Source organism: Bos javanicus, chromosome 29 (genome assembly GCF_032452875.1).
Source record: "Bos javanicus breed banteng chromosome 29, ARS-OSU_banteng_1.0, whole genome shotgun sequence".
NCBI lineage: Eukaryota > Metazoa > Chordata > Mammalia > Artiodactyla > Bovidae > Bos > Bos javanicus.
In genome coordinates this window covers 18,054,187-18,065,416 of record NC_083896.1, presented here as the reverse complement: position 1 = coordinate 18,065,416, position 11,230 = coordinate 18,054,187, and the positions used below count along the sequence as shown (strand labels likewise).

Sequence of the window (11,230 nt, the reverse complement as noted above, 5' to 3'; positions counted from 1 at the left end):
TCTCTGGGACTTGTAGTCCTCCAATAGGCTCTTTGTAGCTCTGCGTTTCGGGCGTCGAACTCCATCTCCCGGGAGGCATTGCAGTTAGCCGGCCCGCTCCCGCCCCGCCCCCACCAGAGCTCAGGCCGGCTGGCCTTAAAGGGGACGCAGCGTGAGTGGCGGTTCGCAGGGTGGCCCCCGCTGGGCTCCGCCCCTTTTCCCGCACCTCGCCCCTCCCCCCAACTTCGCCCCGCAGCCCTGTGGCTACGCAGCTGAGTCGAGCTCCCCAGTTACAGACTTGTGCAGGGCCGGGTGGAGAGGTTGGGCTTTGCAGTGGAAGCAGCATCCCTGCTGTCTGGGACTTGGCGGAGGGCGTCCCCACTCCGGGGGAAGCGAAGGACCCGCCCTGACCTCGCCTGGCCCAGCCTGGCTCCTTCCCGGCCAGAGCTCCCCTCCTTAGGAGCTGACTCCTGAGGCCGGGGCCACCAGGCTTCCGAAGGTAAGGGGACTGGGGCGTGTATGAGGGTTGGGGGAGGGAGTGTCTGAACCATCCTTTTGATGGTTCGAGAGCCCGGACACGCGCGTGGGGCTCTGAGAATCCGGGGCTGGGAGGCGGGAGGTCTGGGTGCATAGTGGGCCTGGCTGTGTGACCTTGGGCGAGTAGCTACCCCTCTCTGGGCCTCCATCTCCTTCATCAATTGTGTACATAGAGACCCCGCCCCTGCCCCCGCCCCCCTCAGGGTTGAGGGCACCGGCGCCCAATATATCATGAAGCTCACCGGCCTTTCGTGGGATCCGCAGACCCAGTCTGGGCTGGGAGCAGGTGCAGTGGTATAACTGGAGGGGGTGGGGTGGGGCCGAGGTGGGTTACAAACTGGGGGCGCCCGAGAGGCCACCTGCGCTTGGAATGGGCTCTGCTATTCTCTGCATTCTCGGCCAGGGCGTACTCCAGCTACAAGAAGCCTTGCGCACGGGAGACCCCGGATATGTCAGCCTGGTGCCCGCCCTTCCAGAAAGCCTGGGGTGGGGTGGGGATGGGGGCGCGGCCACCAGAAGTGTGTGAGGGGTGGCCCCCATTGCTTATGTGTTTCTGAGAAGGGAATATATCCCACCTCCTTCCCTTCTCTTCCTCAGTTCCCCTTCAGTAAAATCGTAGGTGGTTTTTACTGATAACCTCTCCCCACCTCATTTTTTCCCCTCCTTTCTTTCGGGGTGACAGTTTGGTGGCCCAAATGAAGGTCTCCCGGTAGTATGGCAAGGGAATCCTTCCCAGGGCTGCCTTGCATAGAAGTTCAGTTAAAAAAATCCAGAGAGGAATGCTGCTGTCCAGAGGCCTGAGGGACCAGGGATGGAGAGCTTCTGGGTGTCAGGAAGGACAGCTTGGTGCTCCCGTCTCCCCCTCCCACAGGCAGCTCCAGCACCCAGGGGAGCCAAAGGAGGGAGACTGGGTCTGAGGGTCAAAGAGGAAAGGAAATGCGCTTCTCAGTGCTGGGCTGCTGGGCCGGGGGTGGGGGTGAGTAGGGGGCGTGGGTTGCTGTGCTCCGGCATCTGAAGAGATTGAGTGAGACCTTGAAGCACCCTTCCGTGTCCCAGGAGATTCTGTGAGCTTTCTACCTGAGAGTTAACCAGGAACAGTCTTCTTTGTTTGTTTTCTTTTTCTTCAGCTCTGGTTGTTGGAGTCATTTCTAGAATGGCCCATCCAGTGACCTCTGTAGGGGCTCTCTTGGCTGAGGTTTTCAGATTCTCAGGGTTGTGGATATGCACGACTGGACCTGACCAGGGGGCGGTGAATGGACCGAGGGTCAGGCCTGTCCCTGGAAGGAGCTTTTCTAGCGACATCCTTGGTTTTATCTCATCTTGCTGTCATGTCTCTCGGTCACTTGGCACTCCTTCACCTCTGTGCCCGGTCCTGTGCTGGACACTGGGCACAGACAGGGGAATTGGACCTACTTCCTCCCCAAAGAGATCCCCACCTGGTGGGGGAGATGGATATAAAATCAATCTGGTTCCACTGCTGAAGGATGAGAGAAGTGAAGACGGCCTTGGGAGGCCAAAGCCCAGAGACTTGAGTTGCAGGGGGATTTGGAAAGGCTTCCCAGAGGAGGGGTCATGTGACCCGGGTATTGAAAAATGAGTCAGAATTTGCCAGGAGAGAAAAGAGGATGTTTTCTCTTTCCCAGCAGAGAAAACATCCCCAAAGTGTTGAGCAGGAAAAAGCCCACTGCCCAAATTCCTGTAGACTCACCACCACCAAATGGAGTTTGTCAAGTTCATCTCTAACCCTGCCCCATATTAGCTTAGTGTCACAGAAAAGACTTGAAAGACAGGCTCAGGAGTTTGGACTTTACCTTGAAGGGATTGGGGAAGCCTTGAGGGTTCTAAGCAGGGACATGGCAGGATGGAGTTTATTATTTAATGAGGTTGCTTTGCCAACATTTGCAGGGTGAGTGGGAGAGACCGGGGAGGGATGGGGAAGTCTGAGCTGGGGCCCGGGAAGAGAGTGAGGCAGGACATTGTGCACACAGGCACACACACAGGGTGCTTTGGGGTTGATGAGTGATGGACAGTGGGTACATTCAGTCTCTATCATGCAGGAACAGAGACTGTCAATACACCGTGGAAAGGCAGAGGGTCACTTAAGAAGGACAGTTAAAGGGACCTGGGCTTTCCAGGGGAGGGGTCATGATTTTCTTCTCATGTGCTTTCCCACTTCCTGGAGCAGGCTGGATGTTGCTGGGACTCCCAGGCTGCCCATACAAGCCAAGGGTGTGGGGAGGAGCCACAGCACTGGCTGGGAAAGGCTAAGGAGTGAGCAGGTGGTCATCTTCCATTTGGGGCTTCATAGACTCCAAGAGGTGGAAAAACACCAGCCTTGATGGTTGTGGCCACAATGTGGGTAGTAGCTGGACTAGATCTGAAACCTGGACTCTGTACTCCTACAGGACACATGCCTCTAGTGGAGGTTGGATTGGGGAAGGGAAAACGGGGATTGGTTAAGAGGCTACTGCACTAGTCCAGGCAAGAGGTAAAAAGGAGCTGATATTGGGCGGGGCTGGAGCTCAGGAGAAAGAATGGAAATGATGAGTTGGCAGTGAGGGTTAATGGATGAAATTCCTTCCAGAATCAGCTGGATCAGGAGTATGTGTCTCCTTTGTCTCCAGACAGTATCAGTTTTGCTTCTCAGTGCAGATGTCCCAAGAATAGACTCTTATTTTTTCTTATCTATTATCCAGCCCTTGGGGCTTCCCTAGTGGCTCAGATGGTAAAAGAGTCTGCCTGCAATGCAGGAGACCCAGGCTTGATCCCTGGGTTGGGAAGATCCCTTGGAGAAGGAAATGGCAACCCACTCTTGCCTGGAGAATTCCATGGATGGAGAAGCCTGGCAGGCTACAGTCCATGAGGTCACAAAGAGTTGGACACGACTGAGTGGCTAACACTGTACCTAGCCCTTGATGTGCCTTGTGACTTGAGGGATCTCATTTCCCTGACCAGGGGCTGAACCGAGGCCATGGCAGTGAAAGCGCCGAATCCTAACCACTAGCCAACCAGGGAACTCCCTGCCCTCTCAGCCTCATCAGCGGTAGGCTCAGAATGGTCCCCATTTCCAGATGAGAAGGCTGAGGAGTCTCAGGAGGGACTCACCCAGGGTCACCTGGTGATTCTAAGGCAGAGAACCCGAGTCTTCTACTCTGACTCAGGCTTTTCTGGGGGAGGGCACAGTTGCTGTTTGCTGCTGCATTTGGCATGGGGCAGGTGCCTCTAGGGTCAGAGCCAGCGTTGACAGGGTGTGTCCTCCTCCAGAGCCTAGAAGGAAGGTAGTTCCCCACCCTCCCCGTGGCCCCCCCACACACCGAGGAGCACTGGCAGTCTGCTTCCTCCTCCCCAAGGGCGGCCGAGTGCAGGTTCTAATCCCACCCTGCCAAGGCGCGTCTTTGTCCCTTGTTGGTTCTCAGCTTCCCCACCCGTGCCGTGGGGAGAGCAGGCATTATTCTACCTCCCTTCTGTGGCCTGGGATGGGTCAGGTGAGGTCCATGCCTCTAAAAACCCCGTTGCATGAATGCATCCAAGATATTCCTGAGTGGGTTCGTTGGTGACCATGGTGACAGCTGACCTCAGAGTGCCTGTGTGGGAGTGGGGGCGGATAGGCAGAGCTTGCCAGAGTGGTCAGGCCACAGACTGCACAGAGGCTGCACAGCTGGCCTTGGAGATCACACCCTCGTAGAATGGCTCCACTGACCAAGCTCCCAGCTGCCAGGCATGTATCATGTATTATGAGGCAGGTATCAAGTAGAACAGTAGGAAATTGCCAGCCTCTGATCCCTCGCTTTTTATCCCCATTTTACAGAAAAGAGGCTCATGCTATTATGTGGTCAAGGTCACACAATGAGTTGCAGGACTAAATGGGATTTATTCCAGGTCACACTTGAATGCAGGACTCCTCGTTCCTAATTTGATTTTCTTTCTACTTCCAGAGCCTTCCTTAGCGCTAGAACTCTATTTATGCCTGCCCCAGGTCTTTTTCCTCCACACATGATGTTAATATCTCATTGATTAGAATTTCTCCTTGGTTGCCTGAACACCAGGGTTTCTCGGCATTTTGGGTTGAAAGTATTAAGTCCACTAGTCTGGAGGGTAGGGGTTTGAGGGATGGTCTGCAAGGGACTGCTCAGGAAGGAGAGGACCAGGGCTGAATGCAGATTCATTTTTAAAGACACTTTTAAAGGCCTTTTGAGAGCACGCCTTACTTACATTGACACTCCACCAATGCATCTGTCTCCACCACCAGACTGGAATCTCCTAAGGGCGAGGACTTTGCTTCTAAAGCAAAAAGCATTGACACTTTTTGAGCACTTTCTTGTGCCCAGCACCATGCTAAGGCCTTTATATTTGTCTTCACAACAGCCCTACAGGGTGGAAATAGAGGCTCAGAGAGCCTCTATCATTCTGGATGGTAAGCAGAATGGATCCCTGATGACTCTCAAAGAATAGAGTCTAACACCATTCCAGACTTGGGGGATATGAACTTGTACTAAATGCTCAGGTGATTCTGAAGCAGCGAGGCCAGCATTCAGGAACCGCTATCTGTGCCCTAGCTACACCCTCTAACCGCAGTAAACTCCTCAGGGGCACCTACTCTGCAGTGACTGGTCCCTACCTGGAGGAGCTCACAGTCTGGTGAGAGAGAGAGAGAGAAATGAGTCCATTACATTGTAACACTTGTAGTAATGGAGGTTTGGTCTCAGTGGAGAGCTAGGACAGAGAAGGGAGTGTCTCCATAGGACCTGGCACATAGTTGGGGGTCCCACAGTATCTGTGGTTTTGAATAAAAGTTTCTGGCCCATCATCTATGAAATTTCTGGCATGTCTTCACACCTACTCCAGGTCTTAAGAGAGTAGTTTTTACTGATCCAATAAGTTTAATTAAACAATTACCATATACTGACCCTTATACTGGGTCCTGCCCAGTATGGGATTAAACAAAAGAAGCAAAGAAATGATCCTGCCTTTTAGGACCTGAACCTGTGGGAACCAGCATGAGAGTCAGGAATCGAAGTGGGTCAGTTTAGGATGAAGTCTTCCAGAAAACAGCTCAAATGGAGAAGGGCAGAGATTTGGCTCAGAGGAATAAGGAATAACTCTCAACACACACTGCATCTGCTCATTCAGCAGATCCCTACTGTGTGCCAGGCACTGTGCTAGGTACTGGGGATACTGTGGTGAACAAAACCTGACTTGGTTCCTGCCCTCAGGAACCTATATATTAATATAGTGCAGGAGGATGACCCCAACCAAGAAATCATGATTAGTACTCTATAGGAGGATAGGATGCTGTGAAACTGTTAACAGGGGTGTTTGACCCATACAAGGACGTCAGGCAGGCCCTCTGTGAGGAAGAAGTTGGAGCTGAGGTTTGTAGTGTTAGCCAACCAGGGAGGGGACAAGCAAGTGCAAGCGCCCAGTGGCAGGGAGGATACAGTGAGCCCAAAGTGAGGGGCTGATGTAGGCTGAGGCTCGGGAGGTGACAGGCCCCCACTGTGCAGGGCTGAGCACAGAGACAAGGTGCTCTGCCTTGGTGGAGGAGATTCGAATCCATACAACCCGGCACTGTGTGATCCCAGCTACAGTGGACGAAGTGGCCAATGGAGGTGACCAATGGAGAAATCCAGTTGAGGGGTGAATTCAAGCCTGGAGGTCCAGGGAGTTCTAATTAAGGTCTGGGTGTTTTAAGTGGGCTTTAGAGGAAAAACAGGACTTTGCCTGGTTGTATGAATATGTGTTCATGGTGGAGGTCTTGGGAGATAGGATGTTTCAGGTGAAAGGCACGGTGAAGGCGAAAGGCACGGTGAACACAAAGAGGAAAAGGGTAGGTCATTTGAGAAAGAGCAAGAAGCTGACTGGGGGCAGAATAAAGTGTGCAGGGATCTCTGGAAGCCCTGTCAGCCCTCCCTTCCTGGAGGAGTGATTTGTGTGTGCGCACAGCTCATCTTCCCGCAGGACATGACTTGGTCAGGGCTCTGGACAGCAGCTTCTAGATCCAGCTCTTACCTGCCTTGCCAAGAATGGACTAGGTGGTCAGGGAGGCCCCGGGGTGGAGTTGGGAATGGGTAGGGGAGAGGCAAAGGGGCGGAGCAAACGGGAAGACTCAGATGTTGCCTTTGTGAGATGCATCAGCAATAATTACAATCCACTGGGGCTTATTTATGTGCCAGGCATTGTGCTTTTACCTCATTAGGATACCTCCCAGGGACGAACGCATCGTTGCCCCATTACACGGATGGGGAGCTGGGGTCCAGAAAGGTTGAGCTGCTCGCCCCGAAGTCTCAGCACGCAGGAGACCACGTGGCGGGGGGAGGGGGGGCGTGGAGCTCGGTCCTGTCGGGCAGATTGTGACCCTGCTCCCTGTCCCCCACAGCCTGGTCACCATGGACAAGATCCTGGAGGCCGTGGTGACATCATCATACCCAGCGAGCGTGAAGCAAGGGCTCGTGCGGCGCGTGCTGGAGGCGGCGCGGCAGCCGCTGGAGCGCGAGCAGTGCCTGGCGCTGCTGGCGCTGGGTACGCGCCTCTACGTGAGCGGCGCCGACGAGCTGCCCCGCCGCGTGGGCTGCCAGCTGCTGCACGTGGCCGGCCGCCACCACCCGGAGGTCTTCGCCGAGTTTTTCAGCGCGCGCCGCGTGCTGCGCCTCCTCCAGGGAGGCGCCGGGCCGCCGAGCGCCCGCGCGCTGGCCTGCGTGCAGCTCTGTCTGCAACTGCTGCCCGAGGGGCCCGGGGCCGACGAGGTGTTTGCGCTGCTGCGGCGCGAGGTGCTGCGCACGGTGTGCGAGCGCCCGGGCCCCGCGGTCTGCGCGCAGGTGGCGCGGCTGCTGGCACGGCACCCACGCTGCGTCCCCGACGGCCCTCACCGCCTGCTCTTCTGCCAGCAGCTTGTGCGCTGCCTCGGCCGCTTTCGCTGCCCGGCCGAGGGCGAGGAGGGCGCCGTGGAGTTCCTGGAGCAGGCCCAGCAGGTGAGCGGGCTCCTGGCGCAGCTGTGGCGCGCGCAGCCCGCCGCCATCCTGCCCTGCCTCAAGGAGCTGTTCGCCGTTATCTCCTGCACAGGTGCGTGTGCCCTGGGGCCGCAGTGGGGCCCGTGTGTGCAGTCTTCTGCGTGGCGCGCCCGCTTGGTGGTGTGGTGTATGCACGTTAGTGCACAGGGGTGTGTGGGGGGATGTGCTTTTACTTAGCAGGCCCCTCCTGAGCTCCTGCGGGTGGAGGTGGGGGCTCAGATCCTGTGGTCCACTCCTCTAGAGGGCCAGGAGGAGTTGGGGGAGGGGGATGAGTGAGTCAACAGGAAGCGGGGATGGTCATCATGCTCTGTGGGTCAGGTGAGTTTCCAAGTGATGATTTTTGAGGCTGGCCTTGAGAGCTGGGCAGCGCCAGGCAGCAATAGGGTGCTCAGGGCAGGCAGAGGGGTAGATCCAGAGACATGATGGAGCCTGTACCTGTCAACTGTGAATTGTAAATCTTGGCCCTGTTGACAACTGTGGAAATTGGACTGTAGTTTAAATGGCTAAAATAAAATTTGTGCCTTCCCTGATTATAGGGTTGTTCATGGGAAAGGAAGGGAATGCACCTGGCTTGGAGGAACCAGGGCTGGGTGTGTAAGGACCTAGGTCTTTCATACAATTGGACAACAAATTTTGATGACTAATTTTTTTTTTTTAATGTCTATTCGGTTCACCTGGAATGTCCTTCCTCCCCTCAAGTTACATTGCCCTCTTTCCTGTTCTTTCCAGCTCCACTGTTACTATCTAAGGGCCTTGCCTATACAGGCGTAGTTAGGGGTTAGTACTTTTTTCTTTGCTCAGCTCAGGGCCAGAGCAGTGCCAGTGAAGGTCTGTTGAGTGAATGAGCTAAGGTGAGATAGAGGCTGGGATGCTGTAGGAGGCGAGGAGGTGGCCCCAGTGTGCTCTTTGCAGAGGGCCCCTAGTTCCTTGGCAGCATGAAGGACATGGGGTGCTAGGGGAGGGGTGGGGCCCATTTGTCCTCTAAGCTCAGCCCCGGCCCCTGTTCCAGAGGAGGAGCCACCGTCTAGCGCCCTCGCCAGTGTGGTCCAACACCTCCCGTTGGAGCTCATGGATGGTGTCGTCCGGAACCTCAGCAATGATGACAGTGTGACGGACTCCCAGATGCTGACCGCCATCAGCAGGTGGGCTGAGAGACAAGTGGTGGTCAGGTCTCTCTCTGTGTCCCAGAAGCCCCTTCCACTGGGTGGGATTGCTGGGTTAGATTTAGTGTCAGAGGGCCCAGGCCCTCATGCTTGTTCAGTCCATCCATCCTTTGAGCCCTTCCTGTGCCTGGCCCAGGGCTGGATGTGGGAGACACACAGAGAGCTTTGCTCTAGTGATGCTCTCAGGCTGTCTACCAACTCTGTGACCCTAGACCAGTCAGCGGACTCTCTGAGCTTCAGTTGTCCCATCTGTAATAGCAGAGGTAGTATAAAAAGTTGTCAGGCTCCCATGGGGTCAATGATAGGAGATAAAAAGTACTTTATGAAGTGCTTTCTGAGTTTGGCAAGTATGGTAAACAGAGTTTGGGTACTTTTCAGCTCACAGAGCTCTTGCACATCCCCCACCTCATGTGAACATCATCACACCTGTGATCTAGCCACACCTGCCTGGCCAGTGACCTCAGAATATGACACCTACCCTCCTGCCTGCAGGCCTTTGGCTCTGCAGACTCCATCCGCCTGGCATCCCCCCTCCCCTACCATTCTTTCCATTCCTGTGTGCAGATCCACTGTCTCCTCCATTGGGCCTTCCCGGATTCCTTGTCTTTAGTGGGTGAGAGAGTGGGCTCTAGAAGTAAACTGCCTGAGTTCAAGTCTTGGCTGTCCCACTTCTTGCTTGTGTGATTCTGGGCAAGTTACTCAACCCCTCTCTGCCTCAGCATCCTCATGTGTAATTTGTAGTATAATTGGGCCCATCTTACAGGGTTGTTGTGAGGGTTGAATTAGGTAAGATGAGATGTTACATGGTGCCTAGAATAGTGCCGTGGTAGCTGTTACTACCATATTTACTACTTCTTTGTAGCAGGAGCTACCAAGTATAAAAATAATGATATTAGTGCTTTTTTTCCCAAGTACCTACTGTGTGGCAGCTTCATGGTCCGTGCATGCAGGTGTTATCTTGTGGGGGGGTCACAGGGGTTAATACATGTAAGGCAGAGCAGTGCCTGTTGCAGAATGAATAAATGTTATCGGTTAGCCATTGTTATCTCTTAATCCATACAACAACCCTGTGAGGTAGGTGTCGTCTCTATTTGACAGAGGAAGAAACTGAGGCTAAAGAGAGTAAGTGACTTGCTCCAGGTCACGAACGAAGGTTTGCTGGAGCCAGAGCTTCTGGCCTCGGGGCAGTACTTCTCCTGCCATTGGGCCCCACAGTCCAGGCAGAGGTAGCTGAAAGCCCTGCTCTGCTACTGCAGCGCAGTGTGTGTGGGGGGAGGTTTGGGGCGTTCAGAGGGCCTGGCTTCCCTCCTGCCGGGCTGGGAGCCCCAGTCTCTGCCGGGTGCCTGTGCTTGGCTTGTTTATAGTCCCCAGGGTGTCCTGTTCATCCCCCAGATCCCAGGGCTGCCCTGTGTAGGTGTGAGTCAGTGTGAGGGGATCTCAGGTCAGTATGGCTGGTCCCTGGGCTGCCCGCTCCCAGGCATTTGGGACTCCCTGGTCCTTGTGTCGCTGTCACTCCCCTCACCAGGATGATCGACTGGGTGTCCTGGCCCCTGGGGAAGAATATTGACAAGTGGATCATTGCACTGCTGAAGGGTCTGGCCGCTGTTAAGAAGTTCAGCATCTTGATCGAGGTTTCACTCGCCAAAATTGAGAAGGTTGGTGGGCCCCTGTCCTAGTCCTGGCCTCTGGCCTTTCCCACTAGTCTCTTGCCAGGGGCAGTGCAGGTCTGGGAGGCAGAGCACTGAGGCTCCCACCCAAGCTCACTGTGACCTGGGACAATTCACTGCTTTCCTCTGGGCCTCAGGTTTCCCCCATTCATTCCTCTGACTCTTCATTCAAGTGTGTGCATCTGTCACTTTTGGTGCATCCATCCATCAGATATCTGACAGTCTTGCTGTCCATTTCACCAGCTGTCCATCCACCCAAGTCTGTGAGCACCTCTGTGTTCTGGCTCCCTCATGGGTCTGCTGCTTTGACTCCGGTGTCTCTGGCCCCCTTTCAGGCCTGTGGCTACACTTGGCCCTGGGTGGCCCAGGTCTGTGGGACTCCTGACCAGGTTTTTTTTTCCAGGTTTTCTCCAAGCTTCTGTATCCCATTGTCCGGGGCGCCGCCTTGTCCGTCCTCAAGTACATGCTCCTGACCTTCCAGCACTCCCATGAGGCCTTCCACCTGGTAAGGACACCTGCATGTTGCCCTGAGGATGGGTGGGTGGCCCTGCATCCCCCAGTGGTCTGGCTAGAGGCCAGACGTGTTGTCTCTGTTGGGGCTTAAGGGGTTGGAGCTTGAAGGCTAAGACCTCCCAGTCCTGGATGTTAGCACTGGAAGAGACTTGAGATCCAATTTTACAGATAGAAAACTGAGGTCAGAGAATGCATGTGACGCTCCCCCTGGGCCCTGAGTACCGGCCTAAAATGAACGGCAGTAGTGTTTCTTGGGTGCCAGCTGTGTGGCAGGCACAGTGCAAAAGACATTACATGTTCATTCATTTTACTCCCAGAGTAGCCCCAAGACAGGTTTTTGTCATTTTCTCCATTTTTCAACTGA

The 11,230-nt window shown here is 54.9% G+C and overlaps 1 protein-coding gene across 2 annotated transcripts in view; it reads left to right on the top strand.

Moving 5' to 3' along the window:
- The first annotated feature begins 13 nt into the window (after positions 1-13).
- USP35 (ubiquitin specific peptidase 35) overlaps positions 14-11,230 on the top strand; it is a 64,351-nt gene continuing 53,134 nt past the window's right edge. For both annotated transcript variants that reach the window (XM_061407674.1, XM_061407673.1), the window contains exons 1-5: positions 14-478; positions 6,893-7,575; positions 8,533-8,665; positions 10,212-10,341; positions 10,757-10,858. In XM_061407674.1, the coding sequence (XP_061263658.1) occupies positions 6,903-7,575; positions 8,533-8,665; positions 10,212-10,341; positions 10,757-10,858 (1,038 nt within the window). In that variant the 5' untranslated portion in view covers positions 14-478; positions 6,893-6,902. The remainder of the gene's footprint in view (positions 479-6,892; positions 7,576-8,532; positions 8,666-10,211; positions 10,342-10,756; positions 10,859-11,230) is intronic.